We start from the raw sequence: 19,887 nt of genomic DNA on the forward strand, positions 1-19,887 counted from the left end.
CACGGTAAATACTGGCTGCTTTTGCATGTAGCCCGCAAATACTGCACATCTTTATTTCTACACTGCAATTCAGATTTCAGTTTGGACTCACCCCACCCAAATCTAAATCTCTCTGCACATTTTAAATCTAATACACCTATGGAAGAAATGACACCTTAGTTTGATGGGCAGGATAAACTTGTGTAAAATGATTATGCAACCCAAATATTTTTAGATACTTCAACATTCCCCCATATATATCCCCAAGAATGTGTTCCAGGTTATTAATGCCCTGCTCTCCTCCTTTGTTTTAGGAAGGCTAGAATTAATATTTATTTGTGCAAAGAAGAAGGAATCAATTTGGAATTTGGTGCATTCAATCCCTCAGACAAGGATAAAATAATCAAATCTTTATTAGGTATACTTTAAAAGTTTTGGGCTATCACAATCTAAGTGCTATTTATTGCTTCCTTCTAATCATTACTTGTATATTATTGTAGTATGTCCATAAATAGGGTCAAATAAAGCAAAATATAAAATGAATAAATGTTAAAAAGATATAGGGGTCTATGTACTAAGCAGTGATAAGCGACAGAGTGAAAAGTCTGTGATAAGGTGCCAGCCAATCAGCTCCCAACTGTCATCTCACAGGCTGTGTTTGAAAAATTACAGTTTGGAGCTGATTGGCTGGTACCTTATCACAGACTTTTCACTTTTCACTCTGTCACTTATCACTGCTTAGTACATAGACCCCATAGAGTGATAAAGAATGAAAAAATGGTAAAAAAATAAAGTTTAAGAAACAAGGCAGTGTGCTGTCCTTATTTATATATACAGTATAAACTGCATAATATATTATACTGAGTTGTATGTGTTATTCATGAGGATAAATAACAGCTCTTGGTAGTAACACCTCAGTTTATTTATTATGGAGATCCTTTGAGTACTTCTTCTACATATTCATATACATAGTATCCACTAAACCATCATCTGTCAACTACTGATACAATTGTTTCCAAAATCCCACAGATAGTAGAGAGTAAACACCGGTTATTTTTATTCACAGGAATAGTGCCCTAACCTGTTCCTTATATCATTGTGTAGTAGGATAGGATTGCTATATATTTGTCACACGATATCATATAAGTATCTTAGCAGGATTTTAATTCTCATATGATATAGTGGGTATTTTGGCTGTATCTTGTAGCTCAGTACGAGGTTATTTCTGATTCATATATATTACTCTAATAAATAATTAATCTGCATTCATGTAGTCTATTTATATATATATATATATATATATATATATATATATATATATATGATGGCATGGGCAGTCAGATAAATGTGTGGACTTTTCCTTAAACCCTGTTCCTAACATATATTGCAATGATTAATAGTATAATTAGTATCAATATAAATTCAGGTCTAATTTAAACCATATTGGTGGCTCTGTATTATCTAGCAAGGCGTCATCCCTAGTTCAGAAAAGGAAAGTTACTTTAGAGTAGAGATGCGCGGTTCCATTCTCCACAAATCCAAACTCACCTGAATTTCGTGAATCCAGACAGATCCAAATAAATCCGAGTCGCGGTTCTGATCTTCCTGCGGTTCAGATTTTGGATTTTAAATTAGAATTTTCTGATTTTTGGATTGGAAAAATTACATGATTTTAACTGTGTTCAAAAACTTTTTAGCATTGTTTATTAAAAAAAAATCCAGAACCAAAACCAAAACAAGATCCTAAACCAAATCCAAGACACAGGGGGACAGTGCACATCTATGGTGAATCCTGCCCAGATGTAGATATTTGAAGTATAAAGCCAAGTGCAAGAGAGATGAACTTTGCTCAAATTGTTCCTTTTACAGAAAGTCACTAAAAAGGAACCAGAGTTAATAGTAACAGCTCTGCAAATTGAGTTTGATTAAGCATCAATGTCAACCCAATGTTAAGAGTTAAGGTGCGTACACACGGTACGACCTTGCAGGGTGATATGAACGATATCGTTAATATCGTTATCGTTCATATCATCCATTTTTGAGCCCCTTTTAACCCCCAAACAATGGTCGATGCGCGGGCATGGATGGTTGATATCAATATCGACCATCGCTCGTGCATGCAGGCCAACCTGGTCGATATCGACCAAGTTAACCTTGTTACTATAGTCGATCATGGGTCGTTACAGTCGTTTGTGGGTTGGTGCATGTGCTGGATGTTCAATATCGAACATCCAGCACATGCAGGACGATCAGACAATGATATCTGATCATTGTCTGATCGACCTGTGTGTATGGGCGACAAGATATTTAGCGATGTGCCCCGCTGTTCATGGGGTCACTGCTCAGACTCAAGAGCTGGGAGCTAATTTGTAGCTTTTCTCTAACAATTGAAAATTAGCAACAGTTACATCTGTCCAATCCAGAAACTTCCTTGGAACAATCTGATGTTACTGTGATGTTCAATAAGTGACTTCTCAATTATAGCTTATATCAGTCATTAATTTAATTGTTAACCAGACATTCCTCCATAATTGCAGGGAAGAGGTAAATTGTTGTGTTGTGCAAGTTATTTATTGTAATTTAGGATTCATTTGTTAACATTGGACATTATAATTGTATTGTTGTTAAATTGTAATGCTGAATGATATTACCTGTTTGTTTATGGAAAAAAGTGCCAGCAGAGCTATATGCGGATTAGTTCCTGCAAAATAAAACTGAACCGTTTACAAACACTTGTATGTATTATCTGTGAGTAAGCTGTATTAAACTTATATTTAGAATCTAAGGTCTAGTAGGGAAACTTGCCTCTCTGCAAAGGGGTGGGAGAATTGGAGAAGTAGGACTCAAATGTAGCCCACCATAACACTAGCAATACAAACCTGTAAGGTCAGTGGAGACATAGCGAGCTTTGGGGTCACCACACATTGACATTAAGGACATCTCTAAATCAGGACCACTATGGCCCTCATTCAGAGCCGTACGCTCTGAGCAGAGCGCACGCTCTGAATGAGGGCCGGTCTCCATGAAAATGGAGCGTCCTCCTGGACGCTCGTATAGCTGTGGGTCACCACCCACAGGCTATACGAGCGTGCATTTTGAAGGCCGCGATGGTTGTGACCATCGCGACCATCGAAACTGCGAGCCGGAGCCTGCGGTTGAGGTTTTCAACCGCAAGCTCCGGAGTGATTTTGGCTCTATCAGAGCCAAAATCACTCCCACTGACATCACTAGTGATGTCAGTGGGCCGGCTTTTGACGGGAGGCGTTCCCGTGGGAACGCCCCCTGTCAGGGAGGCACGCCCCCGGCACGCCTACCAAAGGGGGCGTGCTGTCAATCAACATCGACAGCACGCCCCCTTTGATCAGACACAATGAGCGAAGGACTTTCCTTCGCTCGTTGCGTCTGGCGCATGCGCACGACGGAGCTCCCTCCGTCGTGCGCATGCTCAGTCCAGAACATCGACCCACTTGCGAGCGGACAGCCGCTCACGAGTGGGTCTGAATCAGGCCCTATGTCTATTACAAATCACACATGACACATATCTCTGTTTATTACTCACAAATTGTAGAATTTTGGATAAAATGTTATTAGGGTTTGGATGGTTGATCATCTCTATGCGTTACTCATTACAGGGATCCGATGCTCTTCAGGTTATTTTTGTGTCCATCAGCCAAAAGCTCTGACAGTGATGGAGAAAGGGTCTATCACCATCCCCTGCACATTCACCTATGATAAGGAACAATGGGGGGATACACAGTACAGAGTTCGGTGGGGGAAGCCAGAAGGACTCTCCTGCTACCATATCAAGGAGGAAATCTTTGACGCCGCTGGAAATGGCAAAGGCCAATATGAGGGGAGAGTCTCCAGGATGCGGGATCCTACTAACAACCAGACAGAATCTATCACACTCACTGGGCTGAAACGGTCAGATGGTCCCAGAATCTGCTGCACAGTATCTCATATTATTAATGGCAATGATCATATCTTGACATATGTGTATGGGACAGACCTACATTTTACAGGTAGGAATATATTTCCATATGGGTATTTTCTATTGAATAAAACAAATAAGAGGTATAATAATTATTACTAACCTAAAATTGTATGTTTAGAATTAAGACACCTCAGCTTACTATGTGGCAATGGCTTTGCAAAAGGTTCTTGCAATTTATTCTTTTATTTCATTTTTCCAACTTGCAGCAAAGCCACACCTGTAAATTTATAAAATATATAGGAATTTGTTACATACAACTCTTTATAGTAGTAGGATGTAATCAGCTTTCAAAGATCTTGCACCCTGCAAATCACTGGACAGACAGGAGCAGAGTTGATGCCGATGAAGACTTACAGTCTAAAGATAGGGGAATAGCCAGGAGTATGAACTGGGAAAGAGATTAGGTGGAAGGTCAAAATAGGCAGAATAATCAGTTAGGAGGAGAACTAATATGCTTTTAAACAGGTGAGTCTTTAGGGCTAGTTTTAAGGTGTGGATAAAGGAATAGAGGTCCTGATTCAGAGCCGGACGCTCTGAACGAGTGCCTGCTCTGAATCAGGGCGTTTTTATTTTTAATGTTGCGGCCTCTTGGCCGCTCGCATAGCTGTGGGTGACCACCCACAGCTTATGCGAGCGTCCATGATGATGGTCGCGATGGTCAAGACCATCGCGTCCATCAGGCTTGCGACGAGACCCTTGTGGTAGGGTCTCGTTGCTGCAAGCCCAAGAGTGCTTTTGGCTCTATCAGAGCTTTAAAGCACTCCCACTGACATCACTTGTGATGTCAGTGGGGCCGGCCCCAGATGGTAGGCGTTCCCATGGGAATGCCTCCGTCTGGCCAGACACGCCCCCGGCCCACCCACCAAAGGGAGCGTGCTGTCACTCAACATCAACAGCACGCCCCCTTTGTAGTGAGACCCGGAGCGACGGCTTCCCCGTCGCTATCCGAGTCTCGCGCATGCGCACTGGGCCACCATCGACCCGCTTACGAGCGAATAGCGCTCACGAGCGGGTTTGAATCAGGCCCAGAGTCATGTAGGGAGTAGTAGTGAGTTACAGAGCAATGGGGCAGCACAGGAGAAATCTGAGATTCAGGAGTGAGAGGAGGTGACCAGAGATGAGGCGAGCCAGTGGTCATTGGCTCTGTGGATAGGGCCGAAGGAAGTGCTATTAGAAATGAGGTAGAAAAAGTAGATGAGGCTTCAAAAATTTAAAGGAACTTATAGGGGTGAAGTTTATGTTTTTGTGGAGTTTGCAGCTTAAGTTGTAGCCACAGGGCCATTTTCTTTCCAAAAAACTAGTTCATTGTCACCCATTCTCAAAGTTGGAAGAAGACAAGCTTCATCATATTTCTGCCATTTCAAGAAAGGGACTGATAGGCACAAGGTGCCAATGTAATAAAATCATTCAAATGTAAAACATAACTTCAAAATAATATTTTTTGAGACCCTTTAGCGATTTTACCATTGTTTTCAGTATTATTATTTTAAACATTGATTTATATAGTGCAAGAATATGCCATAGCTCTTCACATTTGTGGGCAAAACACTGTAATAAAACACATTTGGGTATTCACAGAATAAACAAAGTGGTTTATAGTGCACTTAGTGAATATTAGTGCATCAAAAATGCAATGGGAAAAACTGCTTACTGCATCTATGTGAATCAGTGAGGGATCAGAGAGTTTTTGAATCTGGAAATAGTCTTAGCATAGATTTATATGAACTGCATAGTGTGGTGGTAATGTGGTAGAATAACTTAGGGAGGATAAGAAGATGGCTTAGAAATTTGGTGATCTTGCCAAATAGGATATGCAGTCGTGATGCCGACGGTTTAAATGCCGACCGTTGGCATCCCGACTGTCTAATCCCAGCAAGGGTCTAATGACAGGTGGTGAGATCCCGACACCTGTCATTTTACCTACGCCAGGAGCCCGATGCCAGGCGCTGGGTGTGGACAGCCGCGGGGGGAAGGGTTAGGTTAGGGGCTCCCGGGGGGGATTTAGGCTTAGGCACCCCCCAGGAGAGTAAGGATTAGGCTAGGTGAAGGGAAAGTTAGGGTTAGGCACCCCTGGGGGGAGGTTAGGGTTAGGCACTCCCCGGGAGACTTAGGTTTAGTCAGTGGGTAAGGGAGGGTTAGTGTTAGGCACTTAGAGGGGGGTTAGGGTTAGCCACTGGGGGGGAGGTTAGGTTTAGGCACCCCTAAGGGAGGGTTAGGGGGGGCAGGTTAGTTAGTACTTACATTAGCTGCTGTTGGGATCTGCACTGGTGCCGTCCAGCGGTATTTCATACCAATCCCACCAAATAGATGAGTTTTTAGTGAGCGCAAAGGGATTGTCTTGATGGGAGGGATTTCCACAGAGTGCAGCCTGAAAAGAGTCCTCTAATCTGGAATGGGAGCAGCAGTGACTCAGGGCTCTATTCATTATGTCAATAATTAACAATTGAACTTGCTGCAAGCGCCGGAGCAAATCATCATTGCTCTAATACAGAGACAACTGATCCGACAATCAGCCATCTCCCTGAGTCTTTGTATTCCGGAGCAGCGAAATTAGTGCGCCTGTGTGACCTTCAGTTCGCGCAGGCACTCAAAAGCCTCGCATCTTGCGGAAGGAGCAAGATAGGGGCAGAGGGATATGGAAGGATAGGGAAGGAGTGGTTTGCGGGAGCAAACGCATGATGGTGAATGCTCCCGCAGTCAGGCTCCAAACATATTGTGTTTTTGGAGCTTGATGAATTTCTGTCCCCATACTAGTGTATGGGGATAGCGGGAGAGAGAAAGGTAAGCAGGAGATATCTGTGCTTTCTCCTGCATTACCTTTTTGATGAATTGCCTGAAATCTAAATCTCTGTAAAAGCAGGTGAACATTTTAATTTAAATTTTTCACCTGTTTTTGTAGAAATTAAATAATAAGGAATAGAGGCCCTGATTCAGAGCTGGACACTCTGACAGAGCGCTCGCACTGAATCAGGGCCGTCCCTCTGAAAATAAGAGCGGCCTCCTGGCCGCTCGCATAGCTGTGTGTGACTACCCACAGCTATAGCGAGCGGCCAAAATGATGGTTTGCGATGGTCAAGACCATCGCGACCATCGGGCTTGCGACAAGACCCTTGTGGTAGGGTCTCGTTGGCCGCAACCCCTGGAGTGCTTTTGACTCTTTCAGAGCCAAAAGCACTCCCACTGACATCACTAGTGATGTCAGTGGGGCCAGCCCCAGACGGTAGGCGTTCCCATGGGAACGCCTCCGTCTGGGCAGCCACGCCCCTGGCATGCCTACCAAAGGGAGCGTGCTGTCAATCAACATCGAGCAGCCTCCGTCGTGCACATGCGCACTTGCCCAACATCGACCCGCTTGCGAGCACTCAGCGCTCACGAGCGGGTCTGAATCAGGCCCAGAGCCCTTAGTGTGATGCAATTCCTGGGCAGAGTGGAGAGGTCAAATTTGGGAATATTTTGAGACAAGGGACAGTATGTAATGCCGGCTGTTGGGATGCCTCCTGTCACAATACCACAGCGGCATCCCGATGATTGGTATCCTGACAGGGGTCGGGTAAGTATACTTACCCTCCCCCTTTTCCACCTAACCCTACCCTCCCTTCTTGTAGTCTAACCCTATCACCACCCTACCTCGCACCCTATGCCTCCATGTTAGTGCCTAGAACTAACACCCCTTTGTGCCTAAACCTAACCCACCCCACTTAGTGCCTAACTGTAACCTGCCCTAGTGGTGCATAACCCTAACCCTCCCCCCTAGGGGTGCCTAACTCTAACCTCCCCTCCAAAAAACCTAACGCTAACCCCGCTATGAAACCTAAACTTAACCCTCCCCCCCGCGCAGCTAACAATAAGGACACCCCGGACTTGCCTCGTTCAGGCAGCCATCCTTCTTTGTTTCCGGCATCAGGATTAAGGTAAGCATCAGTATTTCGATGCCTATCTTAACTCCCTTGTTGGGATTCAGCTATCGGCATTTAGACCGGCGGCTGCTGACTACATCCCATACAGTATGTTGGTGCAGGTTTGTTAATTGTTAAAATTGGGAAATAGCAATAGTTAGCAATGCTGGGTCATGGCTGGTGGCTGTCAGAAAGTTGGGGTTAGAAAGTGTTGGGCCAGGGCAGGTGACTGTCAGGAAGAAGGGCTTAGATAGTGCTGTGCCAGGGCAGGTGGCTGTCAGGAAGAAGGGCTTACATAGTGCTGGGCCAGGGCAGGTGGCTGTCAGGAAGGAGGGGTTAGATAGTGCTGGGCCAGGGCAGGTGGCTGTCAGGAAGAAGGGCTTACATAGTGCTGGGCCAGGGCAGGTGGCTGTCAGGAAGGAGGGGTTAGATAGTGCTGGGCCAGGGCAGGTGGCTGTCAGGAAGAAGGGGTTAGATAGTGCTGGGTCAGGGCTGGCAGCAGACAGCCGTATTGACAAGACAAAGCTTGGGTCAGTATCACCAAAAGATTCAGGTTAAAGCAGAAACATTCCAATGTCTGGGCAGCAGAAGTCAATGAAATGCATTAAAAATAATGCAGAAATTGTAACAGAAACAGTTGAGGTGGATATGATACTATTTAAACCCCCAGGGGGGGAGGAAGCCCACATAATCTCAGGAAGAATATACAATATACAAACTGGTGGGAATTTAACCCATGACGGCAGTACTGTTAGGCCATAATGCTAACCATTACACCACCTATACTCTAATAATCAATCGAGCAGCTGTGGATAGCAGGTCGCACTGAAGAGCATAAGGGTGTTGCCCTTATTATATTGATCCAGAATCAGTTATATCTTTGAGAAAGCCAGTGACCATTGCCTAGCAATGGCTGCAAGTACACCACATGGGCCTGTTGATACTTGGTTGGCAGTATCAAGTGAGATATGTGCAGTTCCTGTAAATGTTTCTTAGATGTATACAAAAAGATTTGGCAACATTTTGGTTTGATTTGGTACAGAACAAATTACCTTTCTGATTAAGGACCACACCAATGCAACACACCCGAGGGTTTATTTTTGTGTGGTCCTACCAATATAGTGACATTATTTGGGCATTTTCTGTTGGCTGGTGGGAATTTAATTTGGTTGGTTTTTAAATGATTCCGCTTTTAAGTTGGTGAGGATATCTAAGGTGAAATGGCAGAGATGACATTCAGTAACACGGGCCAATACAGATGATGAGAGATCCACAGAGAATATGTGGTATCATCCATACTCAGATGACATTGAAATCCAATGGAACTTATTCATTTTCCAAGAGCAATGGCATAGATAGAGAAGGGAAGAGAGTCTAGCAGTACATCATGAAAGGAACTAAGAAGGGGGTAGAATAAGAGAGGCAAACACAAAGGGTGGTATCCAATTACCTTGCCCGGGGTTATCCAATTAGCCCCGAACGGCACTTATCAGGGAATTTGTTTCGCCTGCCTCAGACAGGCGAAACCAAATCCCTGATAATAAGGTGTTTTTCTCCCGATCACAGAAAATACATAGGTCCGCGACTTTTCAAGGATCCTATGTATTTTCGTGAGAAAAACAGAACATTTTCGGGCGTAATAAAAGGGGTTTAATTGTATAGCACGATAAAAAAATTGTCGAAAAATACCCGAACATCAGCGAAAAAACCTCGTTTTTATGGGAGAAAATTTATTGGATCTAATTGAATACCCCCCAAAATGTTTGAAAGTAGGATGAAAGCCAGTGTAAAAGAGTTTCATGAATCATTAGAGAATGCAGAAGATAGTGTTCAACAGTGTTAATTAAAGAAATTTAGAAAAAAGAAGAAAATTTAGAAAAAAGAAGAAAAAATTTAAAGAAAGATATGAAAAATAGTAATGCTGCCCACACACATAGCAAAATTTTACCCGATCTGGCTGATTTCGACACAATGAAATGACAGATCATGTAAAATATGGCCAAACAGAGAGTAAATCATGAGTCCCCACTCACGATCACGATGCGATGCGCCTCCCCGCTGGTCGCACATTGCATCGTTAGATCTGCCGTGCAGTAGGGCAGATCTGACAATCTGGGACACGATGCACTGCAAAAAAAAAAAAAAGGTAAGATGCACGATAGATCTTAAATCAGATTGGATGCTTTTTACTCCAAATCATGTGTAGGACTGCCGGAGAGTTCAATGGAAATCATACACGATGTCGGATCAGGAGCATATCGCTATGTGTGTGGGCAGCTTAAGAAGGGAGTATTGGATTTTAAATTTAGCAGTGATCAAAACACTGACCAACTTAATCAGCACCTCGTCTGTGGCTGTTGGGAAGGAAAGGCTGACATCACTTTTGATGTTAGCGAGGATGTCAGAGGAGAAGAAGTGAGGGAACCATGATTCCACACTTGCACTAATTTACAATGTAATTAATTAAATGTTCTTAATAAATATATATATATATATATATATATATATAACTAACCATATGTTGAATACTTTCTTAAATGGAAACAATAAATGGGTTGGTGGGGTTCCCAAAAGTCAATAAGCAATCAACGTAAAAAGAAAAGAAAAATTACCTCTTTCTGGGACATTCTTACATTTTTAATTATATTTATTAATGAGTAATTGAACTATTTTTTAATCCTTCTTATAAAATGTGACTTTTATTGGTATTTTCTTTAAAAAAAAAAAAAACAATTTTCATGAACATAAAAGCACACCAAATGTTTAATACTACCGAGAATAGTCAGGGCACAGGATATTAACCCTCCTACTAAACCTTTGAGCTTTACAACGCTACCAGTTTCAGGCAAATCTTCTTCGTAGTGAATAATCTACAAGGTAGCAGCTAAGAGGTTTAAGGACCTCATTCAGAGCCTCTCGCAAAATGCGAGCGTTCGCTCTGAATGAGGGCGGCCACTTCTTTCTAAAGAGCCGGCCTCCTGGCCACTCGCTAAGCTGCGGGTGACCACCCACAGCTTTAGCGAGCGGCCAGGTTGATGGTCACGATGGTCAAGACCATTGTGACCATCGGTACTTGCGACGAGACCCTTGCGATATGGTCTCATCTACCACGAGCCCCAGGGAGCTTCCTGCTCTAACACAAGGTTTGGTTCATTAAACTGGGCTTAGCTTAAAGGGCAATACACTTTTTACACCGGTGCAAGGTGTTGTGGCACCCTAGGCAAAACTTCAGCCTATTGAACTGCCCCCACCCTCTCCCACAGCCATCATGACCCATTTTCCAGCCCTGCAGTTGAAAGTGAGGAAGTGGCGTCTTAGAAATTCCACAGCCATCACCTGCATTTAGTAGAACAAGAATGTCTCTCTGAGACACCCCTAATATTGTGAAAGGCAGACTCTCTGGCACCCCTCATTTTCTAGGCCACTATTGATCAATTTTTATTGTGGTATAATTGGGAGCCTTTTGACTTATTCTATTTCTGTTTGGTATGGGAATTCCAAGTGTTTGGAATGTGGATCCTTAGCTAGGGTGATTAAAGCGGCTGAAAGAACTATTGGTCAATCCTTACCTAGACTAGAAGATATTTACATTAAAAGGTGTACTTCAAAAGCAAATAAGATTGTTGCCAATTGCAGCCACCCATGTCATTCTCCTGTGCATGAAGTGCACTCACTCCTCATAATCACATATAGATTGGGTTTGGGATGCCGGCGCCCAGGATCCCAGTGGTCAGAATCCCAATGCCGTACCAGGACTGGGTAGGTTACTGACACCTGCAAGTAAGTATCCTAACCCTTTCCCTAAACCTAACCCTCCCTCCCTGAAGCCTAAACTTAACCCTCCCTCCACAGTCTATCCTTAACCCTTCCACTAGTGCCTAACCCAAACCCCTAAATCCCAATATTTACCGTTCGGATGCCAGCGGTAGTTTGCTGGTGCCAGGATTCTGACTGGTTTCAGCACTGGCATTCTGAGTGCCGGCATCCTGATCGCTGGGATATGAACTACATCCGTCACATACACTTGCAGTTTATGGCACTTAGCACAAATACATCAGAGCCGGAGCTAGACTTTTTGGTGCCCTGTGCCAGAAAGGGCATTGGCACCCCCCTCATTTTTCAAAGGCACATAAAGCACCCAAAAAAAGGGAAGGGCCTCATGGGGAAGGGCCAGGGAGGAGATAGGGGAGGCCAGGAGATGCTGGGGATGAAATAAGAGGAAGCTACAAGTGAGAATGATAATAAACAGAAATTTGACAGCGCCCCCTGACCTGTGGTGCCCTGTGCGATGGCATCGGCCGCACTACCCTAGGTACGGCCCTGAAATACATATCAGATCTTCAGCGCAACACTATATGCATTAGATATGGCATCTGAAAGGAAATAAGAGATCTATTACAGAAAATCAAACTGTAACACACACAGGTCCAAATATCCTGTATGTGCATTTTGGTTTCAGTATATAGTCATTCTTGCTGCTTAGTGTCAATATAACAAATGTTCAAATAAAAGTAATTGACCTCAGCCAATATACAGCAAGAGATTCCTGTGTGTGGGGCACTCTTTTAAGTCAGAAACATTTTTTAATTCAGTTAAATAAATTAAAACTGTACTTTTTTTATTGTTTCCCTCTTTAAAATATTGGGGTATAAGAATTATATATCAAAGATACAGTATATTGACAAAATCACCCCTTAGTATACATAGTAATTACAGACATTTCTTCTAAGATCATCAAAATAGGTGGCAAAATTAGTACTTCAGTGGTGAGATTATTCAGATAAATGCTCCTCTTCTATCTGAATAAATAATTTATATATAGGTTTGGTGTTTTTGATAAGATGGCTCTGGACAAACATATCTCGAGGGTTTGTAGATCTTCTCCAACTCATCGATATATATTAATCCCCAATCTTTGTGCCAGATCTGGGTCTGGTAACAAAATAGGTCATTGTTTCTGTATTAGAATGTATAAAATATTAATATTATGTATTCTATATTTTTGTTTATATTAATAATTTTTAATTTTTAAAATATTTTTGCTGACTTTATCTTTATAGGTAAATATATTTTTTTCATAATTTTTGATAACATTTATAGATAGACTACATTTTAAAATGTATCTCAGGTGCTTATGTAGATGAACATAAGTTAATTTTGGCATTATTTTGAATAATTTGTGGACCTTTCTACACACCACTAAATATGTGGTGATTGTGATCTAGACACATACATAGGACCAATATTGATCTGTTACTGTAAAATATATCACATTTGTGTATTTTATTTTTATTTTGTCACTACTCCATTTCTATAATTATTTTCTGACAAATATAATTTATTTTAATCTATCTTCATTATTTGATACACATATATAGATGCGTTACTGTCACAATGTTTATTTCACTTTTATTATTATGTATGGACATGTATCACCACAGCAACAGTAATATGATAACTTGTCCTTTATAGGGAGAATGTGAAGAACAGCACGTGTAAGTGAACCCAGGACAACATTATCAAACATAATTAATATATTCGATATTATGTAACTTATTGAATATATTCATAATTCTCTATAAGAACACAACATTTATTTGTGGTTTAGACCTTATCTTCCAGCACATACTTGGACGTGATCTGTATCAGTAATAATGGGAAATTGGTCTTTTTCCTTTTCTTTTTTTCTTTTTATGTATAACCACTGGGGAATGGACAATTTTCCTTTGAGTTACAAACTTATGCAATGAGATGGCTTTTTCCTTCCCCCTTTTTCTCTCTCTCTGGACTTACTGAATCAGTCCAGCTTGATGGACATGAGGACTGACCAATGACAGATGCTCCACAGGGATTGGTTCCCACTCCCTATTTAAATTTATTGTTGCAACATGAAGTCAGGCAAACAGGTGAACAAGCCATATGTGGTGAAACGCGCGTTCTGTTCCGGTTCCCAGCTGCAGAAGGGTAACCACACACGGCAGGCTCGTCCATCAGCCACTCATTTCCAACCACCGCTACCTCAAGTATTTTGCTTCCAGTGTGCAGTGACTGGTCCCGGCGGTGCATTCTGCCCCTGCTATGCTTCCAGCAACAGAGACAGTCTAACACCGCACACAGGTACTGTGGCCTCCCCACTTACATTTGTTTCAATCAGTACTTCCATTGACTCTCTCTCATATCCTGTCTGCTCTTAGATAACCCGGGACAGCAAAGGGATCTGGGACTCAGGTACTGTACTTTACATCACACTTTCCCTCTGCTACTTACTCCCAGCATGTCACATACCTGCTAATTGGCAGGGTGTTTTATACAGCAGCACACATGCTTTTTATACATTACAGATAAATTTATACATTGCAGATAAATTTATTTACTGCCATTATTGACGGCGCTTTCACTATTAAGGATGATGACACAGTAGCAGAATTTATGGTGGACGGTGACCATTCCCGGTGGTGCATTCGGCTCCTGCTATGCTAATAGCAACAGGCACGTCTAACAGGTAGAGGTAGAGCCAGTCGCAGTGGCATGAGACTACCTAGGAAAGTGCTAGAAATGGCATGAGCAGCTAGGTAGTCTATTAGTAATGCAGGGACAGGAGAGAAGGGTTTGTGCTGCTGGCAGTTAGGGACTGGTCGCACGGCTGTAGAGTGGGCATATAGGTGCTGGGGTGGCAGTTAAGTCAGTCTGCAGTTCCCCCTTGATCGCTCAGGTCGGATAGTCTCTCTGGTACCACTTGGCTATTAGCGACGGTTGGTGGCGGCGCCGGAAGCTGGGAGAAGTCACCACAGGACCTGCTGATCTTCGGCGGGCCGCAGACTTTGAATCTGTGGAAGTGCAGCAATGAAAATGGGTGGTAGCCATTCCGGAAGATCCGGATGCTGGTCGTAAGCAGGCTGCCGTATCAGAAGGGTGAAGAAGCGGAGAGTCACCTGACAGGCAGTTAGAGGCGGAGAGCCGCAAAAGTCGCAGGCTACAGAGGCAGTGGGCGTGGCCTCCATTCGGTCTCCCTGTACATCAGCTAAACAGTGTAACAGAGTTGAAGTTACAGGCAACTGTAGCCCTAGCCCACCCTCCATGATCAGCTGAGTCGCAGCGCAGGACGGAGCGAGTGAGTATATAAAGAAAAGTACACTGCCCTGCAAGCAGCATTAACTAGCCACAGTAGTCCACTAACTGCTCTGAACTCAGAGAGAGAGAGAGATATATAATATAGCAGCTGACACCCATACTGCGGACACTGAGTTTCATACTAATACCCCTTTTACACCAAAGCAAAAACCTGGGTTTTTGCAGGGTCTACCCGGGTTGCAGCTCAGTGTAAAAGGGTCCCTGAAAAATAACCTGGGTCAAGTGACCCTGCAATCCAACCCAGGTAGCTACCAGGGTTTGACCCAGGATGGACCAAGGTAATGGTGCAGTGTAAACGGTGCAACCCAGGTTATCTGATCTGGATCATGCCTAAAATGAGCGGATTGGTGGTTGTGGAGCATTCACCTCCCACTTTTTATGACCTCACAGGTTTAGCAGGGCAGACCTGAGTTCAGTGTGAACAGGGCTGACCTGGGAGTAACCCAGATGAAAGGTGCAGTGTAAATGGGTCTGACCAGGGTTGGAACCATGTCCAAAATCCCAGGTCGGACCTAGGTTTTTGGTGGAAAAGAGGTATAACAGGGAAAGGAAAGGATAAGACTATAAGACTAATGCAGTCGTTGTATGGAGATAGAAGCTAATTAATGGTCTTACATTATCACTTATAGAGGATTCGGGGGAGGAAAAGGTAGTTTGAGGAAGAATCACTTCAGGAATGCTTTTGGCTCTGAGCCAGCTTATATAAGAATAAAGACAGTATAATGTAGCTGTATATATAGCACTGGCTTACCTCTACTGACTTATATTTTATTTATTATTATTTATTTATTACCAGTTATTTATATAGCGCACACATATTCCGCAGCGCTTTACAGAGAATATTCGGCCATTCACATCTGTCCCTGCCCCAGTGGAGCTTACAATCTATATTCCCTACCACATGCGCACATACACACATACACACACTAGGGGTAATTTTGTTAGGAGCCAATTAACCTACCAGTATATTTTTGGAGTGTGGGAGGAAACCGGAGTACCCGGGGGAAACCCACGCAAGCACAGGGAGAATATACAAACTTCTAAATTTGTCAGTGTATATGGATATACATTTGCAGCAATATTACTAAGGAAGCTTGTGTTGAACTTTAATGGACTTTGAACTTCCTTTTGCGCTGCCAAGTGATACTTGGATTTATGCTCAGGTGGTTCTGGACATATTAAGGACCTTTATCTGCTACATTAATGAACTTCATAGGCAGAGACTAAAATACTGAGCAACATTTTATGTGTAAAGGTATTAAACTTTATAATAGTTTATATTAGTGTAAAAGGTATTCCATTTGCATATGGAAGTAAAATTGGTGTTATATATGTAGTGACTCTTGTATCAATATGTTTTTCCTCTGAATTTATGACATATGTAAATACAAAGTGTGAACTTACTATAAGCTGTCTGCAATACTTAGATCAAGACCAGTGGTTCTCAAACTCGGTCCTCAGGACCCCACACAGGTCATGTTTTCCAGGTCACCCAGCAGGTGCACAGGTTTAGTCATTACTCACTGACACATTTTAAAAGATCCACAGGTGCAGCTAATTATTTCACTAGTAATTATGTGAGGAGACCTGAAAAACATGCACTGTTTGGGGTCCTGAGGACCGAGTTTGAGAACCTGTGATCTAGACCCTCCAACATGACCGGTACAAAATGCTCCTGGAATTCCCTCTTAATTTATTATTGCAGACACCTGTGCTGAAACACCTGTCTCATCAATTACCTAGTTAAAGTCAGGTGACTGCAATCATACATTAGGTGGGAAGTCCAGAAGCAGAGTGTTTTGTACCTAATGGAACGGGTCATGTTGGAGGGTAGGTAGAGCTTGGAATTGGAAGAGCGCTATCGAGGGAAGCCTGTGGAGAAAAGTAACAGGTGGTCAATGCATTATAGTAAAGTGTTAATGCACCAGTATTGTATGAATTACATGTCACACTAAATTCATCATATTACACCATATAACTCAAACAGGGCATTCCTAGGCTATCCCTATAACCCCAGCCTAGGTGGAAACACATATATTGTTAAGTATAGTATCTGGTAACCTAGGCTCTCTTTATAAGGTACGGGAGAAAGAGTTACATATATATGTATATATATATATATATATATATATTATATATATATTCTCATATTATCCAATAAAAAGTATAACACATAATAACATATACACAATTAAACACAATAATCACACAAATGCAATGTAAAACTTCAATCAATCAGACTGAGAAATATCTAAGGAGTAGATAGATATATTGCACATCAAATGAAAATCATTAGTCCTAAGATTTTCCTTAAATTGGTAGGTAATGTTAGTAGAAAGAATTAATTTTTATGTTAGTATGCTCCTTTCATCCAATTTAGAGGTAGTTCTTTAAAAGTTTTGTTAGTAGGGTTAATAGCTTCTAATCGGCTGTACAATATATAGGATAGTCACTTACATCCCCTGGGTAGTGGGTAGATGGGAATTCCCTTTTGTTGTGATCAGTGTTTTCATCAGGTGGATATCGTCTGTGACAAATCCTCTCATAATGGAACAAACCCGCTATTAATATAGAATAATCCAGCCACCAAATATAGAATTCTCAGTATGCCATGTCCTTACTCCAGGCTCTGGACAGAGTCAGGCCCTGATTCAGAGCCGAACGCTCTTTCAGAGCGCTCGCTCTGAATCAGGGCGTTTTTTTTGTTTGTTTCGGCCCCCTGGCCGCTCCCATAGTTGAGGGTGACCACCCACAGTTTTTGCGCGCAGCCAGGTGATGGTCGCGACCATCGGGGCTTGCGACTAGACCCTTGTGATAGGGTCTCGTTCCCGCAAGCCCCAGTCAGCTTCTGGCTATAAATAGAGCCGGAAGCTCACCACTGACATCCCTGGTGATATCAGTGGTGCCTCCCACAAACGGCAGGCATTTCTTCGGGAACGCCTCCGTTTGTGTTGCCACCCTCCCTGCCCGCCTCCAGAACGGGGCGAGCTGTCAATCACAATCGACAGCCGCCCCGTTTTGGTGCAAGACCCGTAGTGACGGCGCGCCCATCGCTGGCCAGGTCTTGCGCAAGTGCACGCCGGAGGCGGCACATACGCTTGCGAGCAGGTCTAAATCAGCCCCACAGTCAGGAGTATATAGTGTATATAGATATGGATTACACCTTTGCTGGTGTTTGCTGAGTCCTCCAATTTGAATTTGAATGCGTTAACCGACATTCTCTGACCAAAGTGCCGGGCGCGCGGCTGTTAGCACCGCTCAGCAGAAAAACAGCTGCGCGCGTTAGCACTTTGGTTGGATTTCTCCTCGGATCCCCAGGGGGGTGCGAGAAGAAATCCTTAGCGCGCCCAAACAGCGCAGGTGAATTGAATAGCTACGGGAGCTCCCTCCCGCGGCTATTCAACATCGCGTTCAATTGAAACGACCCCCTAGAATGAACCATTTTGGGGCCTGTTCTATAGTATATTGTTTTTTGTGTAGCAACAAAGTTCTGCAGTTTTATGTAACTGTTACTGTGTGCTCTGCATTTGGGGCATTTTTGTTACATAATTTCCAAGAGCGATATTATATAATAAGGGTTATTTACATCCTGAATGAATCTATACATTTCCATTTGACACTAAACTGATCATTTGTACCATGTGGCGATCATATGTGTTTCTGTGAATTTGTCTGTCATATACGTTTGATTACAATAGCGATTTTAGAAATGAGTGTGTAAGAGCATTGACTCTGAATAAGTACAGATGATTATATTAGGTGGACTATTGTTAATGAGTTAGTGTATGCCAAACCTGCCATTATTCTCATCTAAAGAGGAGCATTTATCTGAATAATCTCACCACTGAAGGACTAATTTTGCCATCTATTTTGATGATCTTAGAAGAAATGTCTGCAATTATAATGTATACTATATTCTGTCAATATATCTTTGATACAGAATTCTTGTACCCTAATACAGGGAAATTATATTAAAAGTTAAGTTTTAATTTTTTTCCTTGAATTCAAAAATATTTCTGACATAAAAGAGTGCCCCACACAGGAATCTCTTGCTGTACATTGGCTGAGGCCAATTACTTTTATTTGAGTACTTGTTATTCGATTCCTGTAGCACCTCATATCATTTAGGGGTCTATTTACTAACAGGTGAAAAAGGTAAAAAATGAAAAAGACAGTGAAAATCCCTGTACATATCACTTCTCAACATGTACTAAAAGATTTTCACTTCACTTCACTTAAGCACTTACCTCCAGCGACGGCTTCGACTCTGAGAGCTGCCATTTCAGCCGAGGTCGGTTCCATGCTGTTAATTTTGTTCATTATAAATAAAGCTATTCTGTTGTTTAAAAAAAAACCCCTCTGTTGAAGCTGATCAAGTGGTCAGTGTGTGACTTCTCCGCGCAGTGCAGTCAGCTCCCAGCTGACCGGGGCTTCTTATCTCTCTTCACACAAGGCAAGTAACCCTTCAGGAATGCGCTGTGTGCTTTAGCTCTTACTGCAGAGAGGGTGACTTTACGATCACGCTCTTCGGCAGGAGCTGCAATAGTAACTATTGTGGTAGCCACCTCCTGCTTCGCAGTGGTAGCAGGCGAAGCAGGAGGGGCTGTTTTTCAGTGAAGAGTGCCATCTTAGTACATAGACCTGTTAACCTGCTATCAATATATCACTGGTTCTTATACATCTCAATTATTCAAATTCTTTTTTTATCTTGTGCGGGATAATACACCATGCTTTGACTAATATAGCAAATATACCAGTGAGTGTCTAGTGAACTAGATTATGTAGTAATAGGGACTATTAATATGCACCACATAAATTAGTATAACACAAAAGGTACTAAAAGTTTACAATATATAGCAGTGGCGTCACAGGGTGGGTGACACCAAG

General features: G+C 42.6%; 1 protein-coding gene across 1 annotated transcript in view; it reads left to right on the top strand.

Moving 5' to 3' along the window:
• The first annotated feature begins 1,566 nt into the window (after positions 1–1,566).
• LOC148506848 (uncharacterized) overlaps positions 1,567–19,887 on the top strand; it is an 82,881-nt gene continuing 64,560 nt past the window's right edge. The window contains exons 1-2 of the mRNA XM_088446093.1: positions 1,567–1,595; positions 3,610–4,001. Of these exons, the coding sequence (XP_088302219.1) occupies positions 3,668–4,001 (334 nt within the window). The 5' untranslated portion in view covers positions 1,567–1,595; positions 3,610–3,667. The remainder of the gene's footprint in view (positions 1,596–3,609; positions 4,002–19,887) is intronic.

Source organism: Taudactylus pleione, unplaced genomic scaffold (assembly GCF_031769625.1).
Source record: "Taudactylus pleione unplaced genomic scaffold, aTauple2 ptg000393l, whole genome shotgun sequence".
In the NCBI taxonomy this organism is placed as follows: domain Eukaryota; kingdom Metazoa; phylum Chordata; class Amphibia; order Anura; family Myobatrachidae; genus Taudactylus; species Taudactylus pleione.